The sequence below is a fragment of the Conger conger genome, chromosome 2 (assembly GCF_963514075.1).
Source record: "Conger conger chromosome 2, fConCon1.1, whole genome shotgun sequence".
In the NCBI taxonomy this organism is placed as follows: Eukaryota; Metazoa; Chordata; class Actinopteri; order Anguilliformes; family Congridae; genus Conger; species Conger conger.
This window is the reverse complement of record NC_083761.1, coordinates 69,999,734-70,019,745: the sequence shown is the minus strand read 5'-3', so window position 1 is coordinate 70,019,745 and position 20,012 is coordinate 69,999,734. Positions and strand designations below refer to the sequence as shown.

General features: G+C 42.3%; 3 protein-coding genes across 4 annotated transcripts; 2 read left to right on the top strand and 1 right to left on the bottom strand.

Moving 5' to 3' along the window:
* The first annotated feature begins 299 nt into the window (after nucleotides 1-299).
* junba (JunB proto-oncogene, AP-1 transcription factor subunit a) lies at nucleotides 300-2,108 on the top strand. 2 transcript variants are annotated; one of them, XM_061230769.1, is made up of 2 exons: nucleotides 300-456; nucleotides 732-2,108. In XM_061230769.1, exon 2 carries the CDS (start codon nucleotides 770-772, stop codon nucleotides 1,643-1,645), a length of 876 nt encoding a protein of 291 aa, XP_061086753.1. In that variant the 5' UTR covers nucleotides 300-456; nucleotides 732-769; the 3' UTR covers nucleotides 1,646-2,108. The 2 variants fall into 2 exon arrangements, with proteins under 2 accessions (XP_061086753.1, XP_061086752.1); XM_061230768.1 differs by having other exon boundaries at nucleotides 300-2,108.
* Nucleotides 2,109-6,872: 4,764 nt separating this feature from the next.
* Nucleotides 6,873-12,874, bottom strand: prdx2 (peroxiredoxin 2). The gene is made up of 6 exons (XM_061227325.1): nucleotides 12,713-12,874; nucleotides 11,340-11,456; nucleotides 11,029-11,182; nucleotides 8,268-8,390; nucleotides 7,665-7,795; nucleotides 6,873-7,319 (listed from the first exon to the last, which is right to left on the bottom strand). The coding sequence occupies exons 2-6, from the start codon at nucleotides 11,440-11,442 to the stop codon at nucleotides 7,234-7,236; spliced, it is 597 nt and encodes a 198-aa protein (XP_061083309.1). The 5' UTR covers nucleotides 11,443-11,456; nucleotides 12,713-12,874; the 3' UTR covers nucleotides 6,873-7,233.
* Nucleotides 12,875-12,991: 117 nt separating this feature from the next.
* Nucleotides 12,992-19,741, top strand: rnaseh2a (ribonuclease H2, subunit A). The gene is made up of 9 exons (XM_061227324.1): nucleotides 12,992-13,338; nucleotides 14,036-14,197; nucleotides 15,054-15,125; nucleotides 15,410-15,536; nucleotides 16,180-16,267; nucleotides 16,426-16,563; nucleotides 17,999-18,086; nucleotides 18,357-18,480; nucleotides 19,051-19,741. Exons 2-9 carry the CDS (start codon nucleotides 14,071-14,073, stop codon nucleotides 19,196-19,198), a joined length of 912 nt encoding a protein of 303 aa, XP_061083308.1. The 5' UTR covers nucleotides 12,992-13,338; nucleotides 14,036-14,070; the 3' UTR covers nucleotides 19,199-19,741.
* The last annotated feature ends 271 nt before the right edge of the window (nucleotides 19,742-20,012 follow it).

Below are 20,012 nucleotides of genomic sequence, written 5' to 3'. Positions count from 1 at the left end.
GACAGTGAGTTCATATAATCACACAAACAATCTGATATGATATATTTAATTGCGTTTGAAAAGTAAAAGTAAAAAGGTCCCACCACCGCATCAATTGTCTGCTCGTACGTTAACAACCCTCCTCCTCTCGCCTCAAGGCTTGTTTACAATCTCAACAGTTCCTGGCAATAACGTCATCCGCCATCTGACGTTTATGGGCGTGGAGTTAAATCGTCTTTGGAGTCCCAACCAATCAATGACTTCCTGGCCGGCAGTGTATATATAAATTGAGCGTTGCAGCACGTAACGTGCACATTTGACGGGACGTGGACCCGAAGCATTATATAGCTTTGTTTGCATTAAGGTAGACCTATGAAACATTCACCTGTTCCGACTCAGACACGGAGAACAACCACGAATTAGACATCGGACATCACTTTGATACAACTGTCAAGAATAACAGCATCTTTTGACTTGGTACAGTAGCGCTCAACTACTTTGGGAGTTTTTTTTCTGTTCTTTCATACCGCTGAGCTTGAATATAAAACTGTCATTGCGGGGCATCTCAGTGCTGAAAAGACATTCAAGAGGGTTGCCCTTGTTTTGTTGAGCAGGGTGTTCATTTGAACCATCGATATTGTTTCTCAACAAACGTCTGCTGTTAGTATTTTGTGCTTTGAATCGTATGTCTACAAAAATGGAACAACCGTTTTATCATGACGACTCGTTTCTTTCTGCTTATGGTCACTCAGACGCTGCCCTTCACGACTACAAGCTCCTTAACCAGAACATGAACTTGAACTTGACCGAGCCTTATCGGAACCTCAAGTCCCAGCTGCGAGCCGAGACAGATTTCTACCCAGCTTCGGCCGAAGACGTCGGCTCACTGAAGCTTGCTTCTCCAGAACTGGAGAGACTGATCATCCAAAACAGCAACGGTGTTATTACCACTACGCCCACCCCTGGCCAATACTTCTACGCCCGGGGAATCACAGAGGAGCAAGAGGGTTTCGCGGAGGGTTTCGTAAAAGCTCTGGACGAACTCCACAAGATGAACCAGATGCCTCCACCAAACGTTTCTATTGGAGCCGGTGGTGTGACGAATTGCAGTGCGGCCTCTAGTGTCTTCGGTGGATCCCTGCAACCTGAACTTCCTGTATATACAACACTGAACTCTTCGAACACTAACCTCACATCTTCATCCAACTATCCCTCCGCAACCATCAGCTACTTGCCTCATCACCAGTATCAGCATCATCAAGCAACGACCCACGGCTCCCAGCTTTTTCAGCATTCTTTGCCAGGACAAGGGTTACATCAACAGCGACTCATGGCTCTGAAAGAGGAACCACAAACCGTTCCTGATACACAGAGCAGCGACGGGTCCCCGCCAATGTCACCAATCGACATGGAGAACCAGGAGCGAATCAAGGCAGAGCGCAAGAGAATGAGAAACCGACAGGCAGCGACTAAATGCCGGCGACGCAAACTTGAGCGTATCTCCCGCCTGGAGGACAAAGTTAAAATTCTCAAGACGGACAATGCCGGGCTCTCAACTACTGCTTCAGTACTACGAGAACAAGTGGCTCAACTAAAGCAGAAAGTTATGACACATGTTAGCAGTGGTTGTCAACTCATGTTGACGACAAAGCTTAAGTCGTTTTAAACGGCGGGACGGTGATGGACAATTGGACATTGCTTTGAACAATACACTGGAAGATATGTTCATATTTTAGGCTATTTGTTGAACAAATAACGTTAGAGCACTGGGATATTGAGTATTTACACCAACTCATTTGCATGTTTTCATTTGAAAATGGTAGGGTATGGTTTGTTTTTAAAAGCTGATGTAGGCTACAGAAAAATATGGTTCATGTAACCTATTTTTGTTGATCGTTAAATGGTACTTTTGGCTGCAATGCACAGCTCATTTGACAACTCAGCGCCTATCACGCAGTATCAATCATAAAGGAGGCAATTTATGCTTTGTGTGTTTACAAATGTATTTTGTATTGTCGTTTGATGCTACATTCCAAGAAATAAGTTATTGTCTGTCAGGTTGATCCCGACAAACGTTTTTGTGTGTCTTTTGTACAAAATATATTTAAGTAAAATACTTTGTGAAATCACTTCCCGACTCTGTGTATTTTGGGTTGAAATTTGTTCCTACATCGATTCAATCAATTTAATTTCTTCATATCAAAGATGATCCAAACTAGGTTCTTATTTTAGCCCAAGTAAATTAACCGGAACCGCAAAAATAGAGCAGCAACTTTGGCGAACTAGTGAAACCAATGCACCCAATTCTCGAGACTGCCTTGACGTCTGTGACGTAAGCGCGCCGGGGTCTTTTCCAATAACGCACAGACGTATACCCATATATGGTAAGTTCTAGTGCTGGAGACGTCACAGCAAAAATATTTCCGGGAACCCCCGCCTACGTTGCCAGTTAGAATGGTGGCTTTTTTTTTTCTTCTTAAAAAAAAATTTTTTTTTTTGCTTCGACGTATTTTCTTCGTGTCCGTTTGGCGTGTGTCGACGCTACACAAAATAACTACGGGGAGTTTCCCCACGTTGTACATCACTGCCACCGCTGTCAAGTTCCCAAAACAAGCACTGAGAAAAAATAGAACGGAGATAAAAATATAACTGCTGATTTTCCACCCAGTTTGCAAAAATAGTTCCATCTTACACGCTGAACACAACATTTCACGAATTTCAGCTTTTTGATTCAGTTTCTTTGCTGAAATTTAGCTTGACCTCAAAAATGGCCGAATCCTCACTACACACAAATATTATTTTTGCATATGTATAATAATACACGTACATACATTTCTGACAGCAGTATGCTGAAAAATAACCCAAGATTAACCGATTAACAAACATATTGCGTTAATACACAGCCTAACATAGAACTGTTTTTTTTTTTACCATTGTTAATGTGTGGCAAAGAAATACCACAGTGTATGTTTGAGAATGTGTGAACTGTGCTGAGGGATGCTGGCGGTTTCTCACACACCATTGTGCTCGATGGGTAATGTAGGTAGAGGCGAGGAAGTGCCTGCACACTCACACATATACATCGTTTATTGGTATCAAATATTAAACAACTTCAATTCACGTTGGATCTTCCTCAGGTCAAACTAATTGCACCCTTGTCTCCGCCCATATATATAGCCTAGACTAGTCGGTCATCTGGTATCTGATGTCAATCCACCCAAGTATATGTCATCACATATGGAGACAAACAGGTATAGGTTAAAGTCTGAACCATTATCACTGAGTAAAATTCTATCAGTGTGATGGTCCCTTTCATTTTGATCAGTTTTTCCTGTATGTGGCTGATTGTAGGATGATTATTATAAAATTGTATTGTGTGATAATGGCATATACATGTCAGTCTCCATATGAAACATCATATCCCAGTGATGCCATCAGATACCAGGTGACATATACCAGACCTACTAGGCCCACTAGTCTGTGTGGGGACAAAAGCACTTTTAGTTTGACTTGACAAAGATCCACCATGGAGTCCCTCATCAGCATGACACTAAGCTATCATTCTCTGGCACAGTTCACCATGCTGGTATTTCCTTGAGCTTGATTTAAAACTGACCTGTATTTATAAAGATTCAAAACATGTTCTTAAGAGTACGATGAACCATAAGGGGAAAAAAGGCCAGTCACCTTCAAGTTGCACCTAGGGACGGACTCAAGTGTTACTGTGTAGCCCATGTCACATTAGTGGCTCTTTAGGCTGTGTTTTCACAACACTTGCATGCTTCATGTTGCTCATGAACTGTCATTGAAAGATTTAAAATATATGAGCAGGCAGAAAATCCCCCATATTTCTGTAAGTACCACCATTGCACATTTTGTATCTTCATCACTCATGTGTTGAATTATTTGTAGTTTTATAAGAACCCTTTGGAAAATAAATCAGTATTCTGTAGCCTAAGATGCTGTCTCAGTGTTTTTCTGGTGCACATTCTTAAGCTTACTCTACCAATATTTTCAATATTTTTAGGGTGTCAGTCTGAGAATCTCAGAAAATGCTGATCTCCTGGGATTTCCAGTGAGCGGCAGTTCTGTTGCCAAAAACACCTTGTTAATGAGAGTGGTCCATGTGTGTCTCTCTGTGTACACACATGCATGCTTGCACGCACACACTTTTCGGCTGCCCTCTTCAATTCAAACCACACATTTTTGATCTGGCTCAAGTCTGGAGGTGGACATTGCAAAACAGTAATTTTGTGGTCAGTTACCTGGCTCTTGGTTTGTTTGAGGTATCATTGTCTTGCTGAATGATTCTTTTGCAGCCATGTTTGAACTGGCTGGGAGATGCCAGGTGTTTTACAAAAATTTCTCATGGTTCATGGCTGCATTGACATTGGAAACACCCTTTGAAGTCCATGACATTGTGTTATGGAGCCTACTTAAGCATACTATCAGCAATAGATGAGAGTAAATGATTGCCGTCTCGATCCAAATTAAAATATATTACATATTCATTGTAATGCATGAGGCCTGTTTGGGTTGCATTTTGAATATTGATTCAACATCCAATTTAAAAAGCATTTCCATGTTTGTGGTTCATGAACCATCTTTGGTAATTGTATCAGAGGGACAGTAGGAATGCTTAAAGTATTCTTGCAAAAAGTACCTCTGTTGAGACATATCAAAGCTGTGCTTTAATTGGTGGTGGCACTGTTGCTGGAGGAAATAGGTGGTTATTTTATAAAAACAGAAATATAATACTAACAATCACTGGCCCGTTGAAAAAAAGCAACAGTGGCATATCCATCTGATTTTCCTGCTGTAGGTCAGAGAGCGAAAAGGTCCCATAGGGGGGTGTGAGGGCAACATATAATTACAGCTCTGACTCACTGTCCAAGCTCATGCAGGGATCAGGTTAAATTATACAGATCACCAACACAGGCCAAGCCCAATTCGCCGTATGATACCAATTAGTGGACAGCTTCAGCCAACAACCCCCTTTAGATAGAATCACAAACCAACAGTGAGAGCAGTTCCACTGACGAAAGTGAAATTATACTAGCAAATATATGGAAATGATTGTAAGCTGATGAGTGATTAGTATGTGATATATTAATCATACATCAGCGTATGAATATTACAGCTATTCAGACAACTACACTGCATTTTTACAGTCTTCACTAGGGGTGTACAGTTGGCTTCAGTTGTGCATGCTGGCTTTTCGTGCGTTTCAATGCAGGTGCGATTTAAAGTCATTGACTTGCTTAAAAAGTCCAAACACCTGGATATCAAGGCCTGAACTAGCTTCTGATTGAAACACGCAGGCACAGTGGCCCTCCAGTACTATAGCTGCTCTATACTACATTACATTACATGGCATTTAGCAGACGCTCTTATCCAGAGCGACGTACAACAAAGTGCAAATTAAACACAAGAACAAGTGCAAAGAGGACCTGAGAGGACAGTATAGTTCCGAGTCCTAGTGTAAACATGCAGAAAATCAGAACCCTTTAAGAGCACAATCAACTTTCAAACTAGCATACCACAATTGCAGCTAGAATACAAAACATAACAATACCTATACAAGTAACAATATCTATACAATCTATACATAAGTGCCATTACAGTCTAAGGCTAATCATGGTGGTGAGTTGGGGAGGGAAAGGTGTAGCCTGAAGAGATGGGTCTTCAGTCTGCGCTTGAAGGAGGTCAGAGACTCTGCCGTTCTGACATCCACCGGGAGGTCATTCCACCACCGTGGGACCAGGACAGACAGCAGTCGTGAGCGTGAGGTGCAGGTGTGGCGAGGAGGAGGGGTCTTGTTGGTGTATAAGTCTTGATAAGGGATTGAATATATACAGGGGCTGATCGTTTAACTGCCTGGTATGCGAGCACCAAAGTTTTAAATTTGATGCGAGCCATAACAGGCAGCCAGTGGAGGTTGCGGAGTGACAATGTCTGGGAACATTGAATACCAGACGGGCTGCAGCATTCTGGATCAGTGGTAGGGGTAGTAATGTTGCTTGTTGACAACATACATACTTCCTAACTTACCCAACAATCTTAGTAACTGGAATGACATGGTGCCACCTAGTGGCAAGCTTCTGAATGTGCATATCCAGCTACAAATACGGTCACTGGTAAATCAAACATTTCGTTTTTCTGTTCCCTGCGAAGCCATTAGCCACAAAATGGCATCATGAATGGCACAGTTTAAATAGTGATGTTATGAATCAGAAAAGCTGAAGTATGACTGCACATATTCATAAAATGATCTATGCAATTTTCCATCATGGCATCGGATACATATCTCTAATGACCAATAATTATGCGTAATATGCTCATAATTACTTGTTTTAAAGGTGCTCATTTTAATATGCACAAACATTCTCTGACTGCAAGATTTCTCATTTGGTAATTGTTTCACATCATTAAACTGTATTCTTCAAGTTGTTTTAGAAGTTATGAATTTGTAGCTCCCCCTTGAGGTCAATTAACAAAACTTGCATTAATGTCAATTCTGAAATTCTTTTTTAAACAGCGTTTTGCTCTCGACTTGTTTTTAAAGTGCTTCCTGCCCATGTGGCAACAAACAGGACATTGTGGTAAACATTGGCCCCTGGTGCAAATAGATTTTCTTTTTTTTTAGGTTTAGGAAGTATGTCATATCATATATTGATCTTGTAACACCACTTCCAACAGCAATCTGGCTTTCCTCAGAGGTGTCTCGAGCAGAACCAGTCTAGCTCCACTTGGCAAGAGGTTTTCAAAATTGTACACCAGCTGGTGAAGTCCACTCAGCTGAAACACCCAGGTTGGGAAATGCAGTTGTAACCAACTGGCACAAACAATGACATCCAAACAGACTGATCGGTGAGTAAAACCATCGCAAAGCCTTGCAATCCTTTCAGATTTATTCATTAGACATTTGCATTACTTTCACTGCCTTCATTTGATCGACCAATTACTGAACAATTGTCAGGTACAAAATATTCAACATTCTTAACATTTAAATAAAAACAGAAATACTTTCAGTGCTTGGGACTTTTAAGAACTCAAATACAGCTTATTTATACATGATACTGATGCCAGACTATAGTGAGTTTGAATGAAGTGCTTAGAAATGACATTTGAATTTGGTGGCATTAAGAACTTGACGGTAATTAAAGAGCAAATGACAATAAACTGCAGTAAGTGCCTAAACCACAAAGCTCAGAAGAGAATGGAGACAAACAGACTGGCTGAGGCTGGATGGGATCAGTTCTGCTTGGAGAAGAACTCCTTGCTCTTCTGCACGTCAGGAATAATGGTGTCACTGCCAGGCTTCCAGCCAGCTGGACACACTGTACACAGGAAGCAACATGTGTTTTTCATTTAAAGACACAGAAACATTTTACAGTGCTTAAGCCAGCTTTCATAGATTTCTAGGAAACCAGTAGGAAGCCAGTACACTCCATAAAACATGCTTAAGATTTTCCTGGGAGGGAAAACCTATACAGTATGTAAATAATTTTACATTACAAGCTACCATGGAAAAAATATTTAACAATGTTAAAAAGGAGAGATGAAATGGCTCTAGGTTTCAGAGATAAATCAAGGGAATAACAAGTGACCAACACGAACGCTTTAATACCTAGATCACCTTCAGAAAAATGTTAAACCGATACCCAACACTCCCACTAGCTCACCTTCTCCATACTTGTCGGTGTGCTGGAAGGCCTGCACCAGCCTGAGGGTCTCATCCACACAGCGTCCCACAGGCAAGTCATTGATGGTGATCTGCCTGAGCAGGCCCTTATTATCAATCACAAACAGACCCCTACACAGAGAAGAGACAGAGCCGAGTGTGAACGGTCAAAGGGGGATTGATGGTAAGAAAGGAGGTGAAATACTTTGGACACATCGTGTTTTACCACCCATGCACAACTGTAATCCAGCAAATGCAGTAACGCATACAGTTGGACATTAGACACACAAGTTCAGATGAAAACCCTTCTGTAAATGTACACCTAAACCAGAAATGTCTGTTTGCACAGAGCCTTTGTAAATTTACAATGTACATTTGGGCACTTTTTTCCATACATAGAGGTTCAGGCAAGCCATCAGCAAAAACCGGTAACAGCAGTAAATAGTAAAAGTCCACACAGTAAAATGCAGTGGTGAATCAGCTCTTACAGAGTACCCATGATCCTTATTGTAATCATATGCACTCCTTTAGAGTTGAATACACACTAGACATTTCATGTGCAGCAAACCCAGGATGAAGCCTCAGAGTTGAGTGCAATACGGACCTGTAGGCAATGCCATCATCCTCCTTCAGAACCCCGTAGTCCTGGGAGATGGACTTGGTCAGGTCAGCAACAAGAGGGATTTTCATGGGCCCCAGACCCCCCTGCTTCCTGGGAGTGTTGATCCTACAGAGAGAGGGCACATATGGATGTTGCAACTGACATCACACAAGATCCTTATCGATTGGGTCAACGACACAGCGGCGATGGGCTGAAAACACCAGGCAATGTGATAACTCAGAGGGGCACACAGCTGCCTGGACGTCGAGAGCTGTCCAAGGCAAGCAGCAGCTCCTAGTCCTGCTCTCCCTCACCCTATCCCGCCCCTTGGTGAATCGGAGAAAGAGGGAAACCAGCTGAACGGTGAAAAAGCATAATAAAGGCAAAGAACAATTCCTTCACCGTTTTCCACCAGAGCAAAGATGTACAGTTACCTAGCATAAGCTGACCCTAACTTAAGCTGTGCTTGTACCGGGCACTGGGAAGAGCTGCACGCCCTGGTGTAAATCCTGCTGTGAACACGTGGCACGTCTCAGTCAACAAACCAAATAAACCGGTTCTTACAGTCTCTGGCAAGTCTCTTAAGTCTTAGATGCCACTCCTTGTTTATTCAATAAATGTCTATATTATTCACAATACTGAACCGAGTGACAGTAAATCATGTAGATGGCAGTTAAAACAACCAGAAAGCCAGAGAGGGCCTGCACACCACTTTATTGGCACGCGTGCTGACGTTTCAGCACTAGGCCTTCATCAGAGTAACTTTGCCAGAAGAGCTTCATTTATAGAGACATGCAATAGGGAACACCCAATAGGGAGTCCCAACCAATAATTCAATCATTGATGTGAAAAGACATTAGGACATAAGGGCAATACATACATTGTTGAATAAAGACTTAACATCAATCACAAATTTACATCTCCAACTGTTAAGCTTGATGGACATGGTTCTTTTTTTCAGTGTTTGAATAGAAAAAATATACAGATTTACGGTCATGGAAAAATAAAACGCAGTGGTACATGTTTTTAGAACTAGGCAGAGTACAAGCAGAGTTATAGCATCACATTCAAACATAGTTAAAACAACCAGGAAATTGGGTGGGGAGCAGTGGGGAGACTTGTACAGAGCGTTTGGTACCGTCTGGGGCGGGCTTATTTGTGTCAGTTGAACAGCAGTTTGAGAAGAAGGGGGGAGGGTTAACAGCTTATATGAGGACAGAACAGAAGGAGCAGAGAAAATGGGACACTGTACGGCAGTCTTATAGCAAAGGTTCACAACAATGGAGCACAGTAATTATTCATGGATAGGCAAGTTAATTTTTTTACTTGAGGATTTCAAGGTGTGTTTCACAAACAATGATATTTCTCATCACAATACAAGCTATTGGGTGTTTTAAACTACATATTGACATACAACTAGACTTATAAAAATAGGATTCCACAATTACCTAATTCTGCTGGTACAGATAGACAAATGCTTTTTCTGGACCAAAGGTTCCTCATCAGCTAGTTCAAGGGCCTTAATATATATGCAACTATACATATAAAATTCCAAAATTGTTTCAAAGTTTACGGAATTATGGCAGTGGTGATAGAGAAGTGACCGTTACACTTTCTCTATATCAAAGACTGCCAGTTAGCCAACACTGTCAGTCAGTTCAAACACTGGGCCTTATCAGAGTCCACCAGGTCAACGAGACAAGGGAGGGAGATAAACAGGATGGGGGGAGCCTCAGAAATGAGACGCCAGCAGGCGCACGTTTACAACTCAAGAGCCAAGTCATAGCTAGGCTGCAACTGTACACTGGCTTCAGAAAGTATTCAGACCCCGTCACTTTTTGCACACCGTGTTGTAGATTTCATTTTAAATGAATTAAAATGGCAATTTTCGCTCATCAATCTACACTCAATAACCCACGATGACAAAGTGAAAACATGTTTTTAGAAGGTTTTGCAAATACTTCTGAAGGCACTGTATATTTTTACTGGTGGTCGATACATGGTGGGCGCTAAACAGGGCGAATGAAAAGTAGGCTAGTGAAAAAAATAACCTCCAGAGGATAAAAAGGGGATTTCTTTCTACATAACTCGGTACAGAGTGGACAGCACAATTTTTTAAAATGGTATCTGATCTCCAGCAACAAACTATTATTTCTTGTGGGAGCTGGCTTCATGGTATGTGTAACAGTTAGCCTATGTTTGATGAATTAAACAATTATTTCCATTATATTGATGTGTAGCAAATTGTTTTATTTTGAGCATCTTTGAGAAAGACCAGCAAAGGTGTGTGTGCAGACGCCAGCAACAAGCAAAGGAGAATAAACAGGAACATGAGACCACTGTATTTTGAATAAAGATTAGCCGTTTGATTTTGTATTAGTCACAATAATTAATCCCACCAATCTTCAACATCTTATGAGTCTTATAGTTACTATAATAGTCTTATTATTTTTAATGTAAATACATGTTTACAGTTAATTGGTTTGAACAGGCAACAGTGCCTGCCGCATAAAACAAAGATGTGCTCTTCAAAGTCCCATTCGGGCCCTTGCATATGGCACTCTCGACCGTGTACCTTTTCAACCAATCAAAATGACTGCTCTACTATTGGGTTGAGCCCCTATTAAAACCCTAGTAAATTCTCAATCTCCTCAATTTTCTCAACCAAAGCAAAAAACCCTTGGGATTTGGATGGAGCCAGTTCATATTGAACTTAGGACAGAAAGGGTCAACAACTCCCCCACCAAATCCCCCATCATCTCACCAAGCCAGGTGGCTGAAGTGCGAGTCAACGGACGCGCCGATGACCTCACAGCCGATCTTGCGGAAGTCCTCCGCCCGGTCGCTGAAGGCCACGATCTCAGTGGGACACACAAAGGTGAAGTCCAGTGGGTAGAAGAACAGCACCACATACTTTCCTGCACAGCGCAGAAAGAGAAGAGAAGTGGAGATGCTGGGAGAGCTTTGCACTTTCTTCTGCCTCATCCACATTGAAACTGAATGGACTGACACTTAAGGGCATGCCCAAATCCAAGATGGGATCCCATCCCGCATTCAGCACATTAAGACACTTACCTTTGTAGTCAGACAGCTGGATGTCTTTAAACTGCCCATCCACTACAGCAGTGGCTTTGAACTGGGGGGCAGGCTGTCCGATCTTGGCGTTCCCGGCAGACATAGTGATGATGACAACTGTGAACAATGGATGGATTAAACAGGCTTGACTAGCATTAGGCCACCCTCCCAGCTTTCTAAATCAGGTACCAGTTTGGAGGCAACTTCAAGAAGCACACTATGCTGTTGCAACAGCTACAGGTCTACCTTTTCATGAAATTGATTCCGATCGTATTTTTGTCAATGATACTGACAGACTCAATGTTTTTTTCCCCCCTGCATTATTAGATGTTACTGACAATACAGTCAAGATAGCCAACTAGCTGTGTGTTGAATGTGAGCTCAGTTCAGGGCCAGCGATTGGTGAAAAACCCCACTTGGATTCAAGGTCAGAAAATTTGCCTGGTATGCCCCTTAACCCTTAACATTCTACAGGCTTAGAGAAGCAAAACTAAGGCAGTCACATGCAAGTCAGTTGTTCCGCAGCTTGACAAAAAGCAGTGACCTTTCACATCCTGAGTAATGTGCATTAATGCACGGCCTTTGGGGATTATAACATTCTATTGGCCATTTTTCTTGTTAAAACGTCTGGCTTTCATGATGAACAATGCTAAAACAGAAGCTAATATGTACTATAATATCCCAAAACTATGTTTAATGTATTCTGTTAAATAACCAATCATCTGAGTGTAAATCGACATAAATATAAGAAAGTACAGAGATTTAAAAATCTGCTTATGTACCGGTCTTCTGACGTGAATGACTCAGCAAATAACTAAATAAGCTCTTTGTTCCATCAAGCTACTATGAATTACATGAAGTAGTCAAACTCCAACGCATCACCACAGCGTTGTTATTAGGCTATTTTTACACCTGGAAAAAGATTTTTAAAAATAAAATAAAAACATTAATGCTTGGTACATTTAGATAAGCCTTTAAACTCTTAACGGTTCTAAAACATAAGAAATGCTAAGCCGTAACGTTAATATTCCTAGCTACATTATATGGAATCCACAAAGCCAATTAGAGCCTAGTGAGGTTTTGTGCTGTTGTTGCCGATCTCAACCAAAATATCCACAGCTAGTTAAAATGCATTTCCAATTCCAAGACAATCAGCAGTGGGGATGAGAAAAAAACCCACTCAATCTTTTTCTTTTGTCTAATCTTTGCAATGTGCCGTCGTGCAGCCTCTCTCAGAATAGGCTAATTGCCTTACAGCGCCTCTCAGATACAATCTAAATAACGATAAATTCCCTGTGTATATATATATAAAAAAAATATAAAAAACATATTGCTACGCAGACAAATACATTCCATAGCAGAAAATAACTCACATTTCAGAGTTGTCTGATCGAGATCCTCTGCGCAAATCTTTGCAAACACGGCACTGCGCACTTGACTTGTCTCCTCTTCTATGGTCTCCTCACAGCAACTAAGAAAGAAGTTCTTCTAGTAACGTGCATAAAACCCCGGTGCAACCTTACGCTGACCCGTTCACGCTCACGCTGTGTAAAAAAAACACGTCCCAGAACTTCCCGCGAGAATGAGTTATGAGGTTGAATGTTTGGAGTTCAATGCGCATGCCACAAATCCTACAGTTGTAAACTTTTCACCTAATTTAATATCTGCGCATTTGTCGCTACTCGTGGTTTAAGAAATATTACTGTCGTTTGTTATAATGACAAGAAAACACACCAGCTGTATTCAACCATCTAGCTAGCAGTCAACAGTGAATGCATTTTTAGGTCTCAAAATGTCGTATAACATTTTTTAATTCACAGGCTAAAATGTATTATTAATCATGCACTTGTTAATAACATTAATATTTGTTGTAAAATGTTGTTGGCCACTTCAGTTGAGTTGCACGCACATTTGTGTGGCATTTCGGATCTCTGAAAGGTTAAAGGTTGAAGTTGAATGAGTCGGCGCGCCAAATCAAAACACTTTGCAGACAGGAAACGTGAGTATTAAAGTGTTTACTAACTAACATTTTACAGGCTTCAAACGTGAGCCCACAAAGCGCCAGTTTAAAAACTTGCTTCACTTTCGTAGTAGTTGCGTAATTTTTTTTTTTTTAGCTAAATTACCAGACAAGATTATCAATATCAAGAACAAGACTTGCCAGGCTAGTTGGCTAATGTCGAGACCAGTGTGCTGGTCTGGATTAGCGACAGCAAAGCCAACGATAGTTAGCAAACTGCCTATTACTGCATAATGTAGTCAGGTAGCTAGCTAAATATCACGAATATATGTACTCAACATCATCGTCGGAATTGGCATATTAATATTATCGAGCTGGCCTAAAGTTAATTACCTCGGTACTAGGTTATCTATCCATTTAGTTGTGTTAGCGTTAAAGAACAATACAGTGTTGAATTATTATGTTGTTGCGCGTACGTTACAGATTGTTAACCAGCTACACATATCCTCCAAAATACACAATGATAAACGGTTGTGGCTAGTTAAAGTCAGCTATGGTTACTAGCTACTTGCCTAGCTAACTCGCTAAAGTGACCAATTGGCCGAAGGCTGCGACAGGTCAAACGTTACTAGCTTCGTAATTTGACTCGCTACGGAGGGGCTTCATTTATGCACTTCATAGAATTCTGGCCTCTCGTTTGCTAATGTTGGCTTACATTTTGCCCTGTCACCCTCAGTTGATGGGTGCGATCTAAACAACAGATAGCGTGCAATGGATCTCAGTGACTTTGAAGCTGACAACTCTGTCAGCTGCCGCCTGTCCTCCGCCATTCCGGACATCTGCCGGACAAGAGACTGCTGCCTGGGCATTGACGAGGCGGGCAGAGGACCTGTGCTTGGTGAGCTATAAAGTAGCTAGTCATTTTTTTTTACTGTTCGTCCCCACTGACTACCTCTAAACTCAACTGAGCCTAGCTAAAATCCTATCCCATTTGTGATGGGTGCACCGGCCCCTCCTAGATGGAACGAGAAAGTCCCTCGAGTCTTCAGTGAAAACATATTTAACATACACCAATCAAATCAATTTATTTCTACAGCAGAGTGCCTCTTGATTTGTCTGAATATGCATCCTGGTTGAAATCGGCATTGCTGTTCAATTCTGATCAAGTGGGGCACACCCCTAGTCTATGGAAATACCTTAACTTGTGTAATGTACGTCCTGTGTATTTGGCACACTTATCAGTCATGATCATAATATTTTACATGCTATACTATGGTATTCATGGTCATGTCTGGAGGCATAGGCATTGTAGTACACCTTCAGTGTTATCTGCATTTACATGACTATCTAGCTAGGTTTCAGGCATCCCTTCGGAATGATGCAAACTAATTTGTAATCAATATGGAATAATGTGCTTTTTGAGTATTTGAGTATTCTAAACAGTTGTCAATAGATGGCAGCATTTTCTAAGTACTGTATAATAGTAAATTACTGAGAACGGGGAGAGTTGTCAGTCGGCTTTGAGTACAAGCCAGCAATTGGGTACCACAGTTTAGTTCAGAAGTGCGAAAGGTTTTATTTATTTATTTTTATTATTATTATTATTATTATTTTTTTTTTTTTTAAGAAGCTCTGTGCTTTCATAAATACATTCAGATGTTTCAGCTGGACTGTTTGGAGGGGATAAAAATATGATTTGAGCAGGGTGATGGTGTATATTGGCTAATTTGTTGCTGTTGTTCTGTTTGCTGCAGGGCCCATGGTTTATGGGATATGTTTCTGCCCCATTGACAGGAAGGAGGATCTGAAAGAGCTGAAAGTTGCAGGTCAGCTTACCGACACTTCTCATACAGCCCGAGTAATTGTATTTCTGTATATTGTCACTCTCGTCCCTTACTTGACCAGAGCAAGAAGGTGAATTAAAAAGAAAAGGAAACCTCAACTTTGACGATTGATTTTATTTAATGACTAATTGCAAGCCTTCCTGCTGACTGTTGGCATTAATGCCTCTGATGATGAGAGAGGGCTCTTAGCTTTCATCTGGGAGTGAAGCAATGGACCTGGTTTTCATTCCCATCGCTGAGAACTGTGTAATTCTGCTTGCTTTCAGATTCGAAGACACTGACAGAAGTTGAGCGGGAGAATCTCTTCCAGAAGCTGGATGAGGCAAAGGGTTTTGTGGGCTGGGCCCTGCAGATCCTTTCCCCCAACACCATCTCCACCAGCATGCTCCAGAGGTACTGCACATACTCCACAGCTATGGAGAAACATGGGGATGTGTGTCTCCACAACTATGGAGAAACACGGAGATGTGTGTCTCCTGAGCTATGGAGAAACATGGAGATGCGTTTCTCCACAGCTATGGAGGTACATGGGGATGTGTGTCTCCACAACTATGGAGAAACATGGAGGTGTGTGTCTCCTGAGCTATGGAGAAACATGGAGTTGTGTGTCTACCGAGCTATGGAGAAACATGGAGGTGTGTGTCTCCTGAGCTATGGAGAAACATGGAGTTGTGTGTCTCCACAGCTTTGGAGAAACATGGAGTTGTGTGTCTCCACAGCTTTGGAGAAACATGGAGTTGTGTGTCTCCTGAGCTATGGAGAAACATGGAGTTGTGTGTCTCCACAGCTATGGAGAAGCATGGAGTTGTGTGTGTCCTGAGCTATGGAGAAACATGGAGTTGTGTGTCTCCACAGCTATGGAGAAGCATGGAGTTGTGTGTCTCCACAGCTTTGGAGAAACATGGAGTTGTGTGTCTCCACAGCTATGTAGAAAGGCAGAGCTGCAGCTGGAGCTGCCACACAGTCATCAGTATCTGCCATATCAATACGTCTCAGCTGCTCGGTGCTGATGCCACTTGTCCTTGATCTCTCCCAGGACAAAGTACAATCTGAACGCGCTGTCCCATGATGCAGCCATTGGCTTGGTGCAGTATGCCCTGGATTGCGGTGTGCAGCTCAAAGAGGTAATGACATCAAGGGGTATTTCATTCACACCAATTGGATCATGTGATGAAATATGTTATTCATAAATTAATTCTAGGTCTGTTTTTATTTTGTCTGTTCAGCAAGCCATGTTTGCTCTTCTCGTTCCCTCTTGCATGTCATTTTCGCTCCGGCCCAGGTGTTTGTGGACACTGTGGGCCCAGCGGAGAAGTACCAGGACAAGCTGTCCCAGAGGTTCCCTGGGGTGGAGGTGACCGTGCGGCCCAAAGCTGACTCACTCTTTCCCATCGTCAGTGCTGCCAGCATCTGTGCCAAGGTGAGACCCTTCAGTCTGAACGATGGTCTGTGTGCTGGCTTTTGTTCCAACCAATTACCTTAGTCTCAGTTTTCTGACGGTTTATAAATTACACTGTTTTTCACTCCTATACTTGAGCACAGTAGGCTGGAGATGGTGCATATACAAATGCCAGGTCAAGATATGACTAATGAAATAATTAAGAGCAGAAATTGGCACAAAATCCTGGAAGGACTCTTGTTGTGCAGCCCCTGGGCTATGCCATGGTCCCCTACATAAAGGAGACATGAGTTGGGTTGTGAAGCAGTAGGGCAGAGTGTTGGAGCCACAGGACAAAAAGAACGTTTACACAACAACTAGGCACTTATTGATGTGTTAACTAAGTGGTTTTTGAGTATACAGACTTATGCATATTTGCTTGTATTTATTAATGTTTTATTTGCAAAATATGGAATGCAAGTCCCCTATGATCTGAAGACATTGACCAGTGATGACCACCAGACTATAATTAGCCATGTAAGCTATGTGTATGCTATAGGTAGTAATTGCACTTGTGTATAATTATTTGAGTATTCAGGGTATTTTAGCTGCCAACCGTGGTGTGCTACTTTGAAAGTTGATTTATTCTTCAAGGGTTTCTAGTTTAACTATGTGATCACTCTTGGACTTGGAACTGTACTTTCCTCTAGGGTCTTCAACGAAATTGTCCCTGGTTCTGATTTACACTTTATTGTACGTCGCTCTGGATAAGAGCGTCTGCTAAATGGCTACTGTAATGTAATGTAATATTATATATAACGTATTCTTTCACAATAATTCAAGTGATAACATAGCCGCACCGTTGGCATTGAGCTGCTAATGGATGCGCGTGGGTGAAGCATGGCCGCTGTATGGTGCCAGCGGGTTATCAGGGGTCCATAAAAGGACGTCTCCTTGGAACCACTCCAGAGCAGCCATTGGTCATTTCCTCTATGCTCAAAATGAAGCCCTGAACCCTGTCCTTGCTTCTTAATCCAAATCCTCCATAATCCTGACTGGCAACCTTACCCTCGTGTTTTAGTTTAGCCACGGCTACTACCATGAACATGCTACTCATAGGCCAGATACTGGGCCCTCCACTTTAGTTGAAGATTTGCATAATTCAGTGGACTCATTTATTTTAAAAAATCTGAATTTTCTTTTCTTTTCCAAAAAATAAATGGTTTGTGGGATATGTAGTTCACTGGTATGTCCTGAGAGTGGCAGTGTTGTCTTGGCATGTTTCCGTCCGTTTTGGAGCTGGAATGTGTTGGGCTAACTCAGGCTTTTGATATTTTATTGTCATTTGTCGGCATAAATGACTACATTTCTTTCTGCATATGCCAATAATAAAATCCAGATTTGCAGTTTTGCCACAAAATTACGGCATTTATGTAGTGATGTAATTTCTGCAGTAACCATGCTTAACATGTTTCAGGTTGCCAGGGACCATGCGGTGAACTCCTGGAAGTTTGTGGAAGACCTTGTTGATGTGGACCTTAAATATGGCTCAGGATATCCTAATGGTTAGCATTTTCCACCCATACCCACCTGAGCACTTTGACTTAATGTTCACTCTCCTGTGCACTCACACTACATGTACACACTCCTGTGCTCTCACACTACATGTACACACTCCTGTGCTCTCACACTACATGTACACACTCCTGTGCTCTCACACTACATGTACACACTCCTGTGCATTTACGCTACATCTTCACACTCCTGTGCACTTACGCCACATGTTCACACACTTGTCTCTAAGGACGTGTGATGGGATGTTGATCTCTCTGCAGACCCAAAGACGAAGAGCTGGCTGCAGAAGTACCTGGACCCGGTGTTTGGGTACCCGCAGTTTGTGCGCTTCAGCTGGAGCACCACGAGGACCCTCCTGGACGACAAGGCTGTGGCAGTTCACTGGTGAGGAGGAGGAGGAGGGAGCGAAGGGGATGATGAGGCTGGGGGAACGGGAATATTACAGTATGGTATATCGCATTATATTACATCAGTTATTTATCTGATGTTTTTATCCAAAGTGACTTACAGTTGATTAGACTAAGCAGGGGCCAGTCCCCCTGGTGCATTGTGTGGTTAAGGGACTTGCTCAAGGGCCCAACAGCTGCCCTGATGTTATTGTGGCTATAATGGGGCTTGAACCACCAAGGTCCCAGTCAACCTTAACCACTAGGTTATAGGTTGTCTCTGGTCTCTACTCTACTGCTTCTCTTCAGCGAGCAACCAGCCCTGATGCTAACGTAACATGCAGTAAATCAAAGTGTGTAAACAATGTCCTGGGTGGGACAGGGGTGGAGAGGGGTTGTGGTAATGTTAAAATGTTTTGAAACCTGGACTTCAACATGGTATTCTGCCGTGTGTGTGTGTGTGTGTGTGTGTGTGTGTGTGTGTGTGTGTGTGTGTGTGTGTGTGTGTGTGTGTGTGTGTGTGTGTGTGTGTGTGTGTGTGTGTGTGTGTGTGTGTGTGTGTGTTCAGGGACGATGACGAGGAGGATGGAGAGAAGGCTGCTGCTCGGATGAACTGCTCCTCCATGCTGTCCTACTTTGCGAAGGGCCAGAGCTCTGCCCGAGAGACACACCGCTTCTTTTCTGAAAGGAGGCTGCAGTCCCTGGACACGCTGTGAGAGTGGGCACAGGGCAAGCCCATCTTGTTCATATACACTTATATACAGTACACACACACACACTGTGAGAGGGGGCACAGGGCAGGACCATCTTGTTCATATACACTTATATACAGTACACACACACACTCACACACTGTGAGTGGGCACAGGGCAGGACCATCTTGTTCATATACACTGATACACTGTACTCACTGACACACACACACTGTGAGAGAGGGCACAGGGCAGGACCATCTCGTTCATATACACTGATATACAGTACTCACTGACACACACACACACACACTGTGAGCGAGGGCACAGGGCAGGATCATCTTGTTCATATACACTGATACACAGTACTCACTGACACACACACACCGTTCTCCAGGCATCCTCTGTGTTTTGAAGTCAAGCTCCTGTGGAACTACAGGCTCCTTTAGTGGAGCAACTGTCGAATGATGGTGACCAGGTAAACCAATCTCTGGAGCTGGTTCTCAGTGGTACACTTTCAGTGTTTTCTGTTTTTGTATTGATAATAAATTTGTATTGCCAAAAGTTTTTCAAATGTAGTTTTATTTATTACAGTTTCTTAAATTTCAAAGTCTGATGCTTGAAATTCAAGAGCCCAATTCTTTCCATAATGGATTTTATAGCCGTGTTCCTCAGAAGCACTTAACCTTGTTTGTGAAAGCAATTTTGTAAGTCCCACTGAAGTATTTGAACAAGGTCCAAAAGTAGACAAGGTTGCACAGGTCAGGACAAAGTGTTTTGTGTGCATTGGTGTACCTTTGTGCTGTCTCGGTGAAGAAACTCATGGCTGGTATCAATT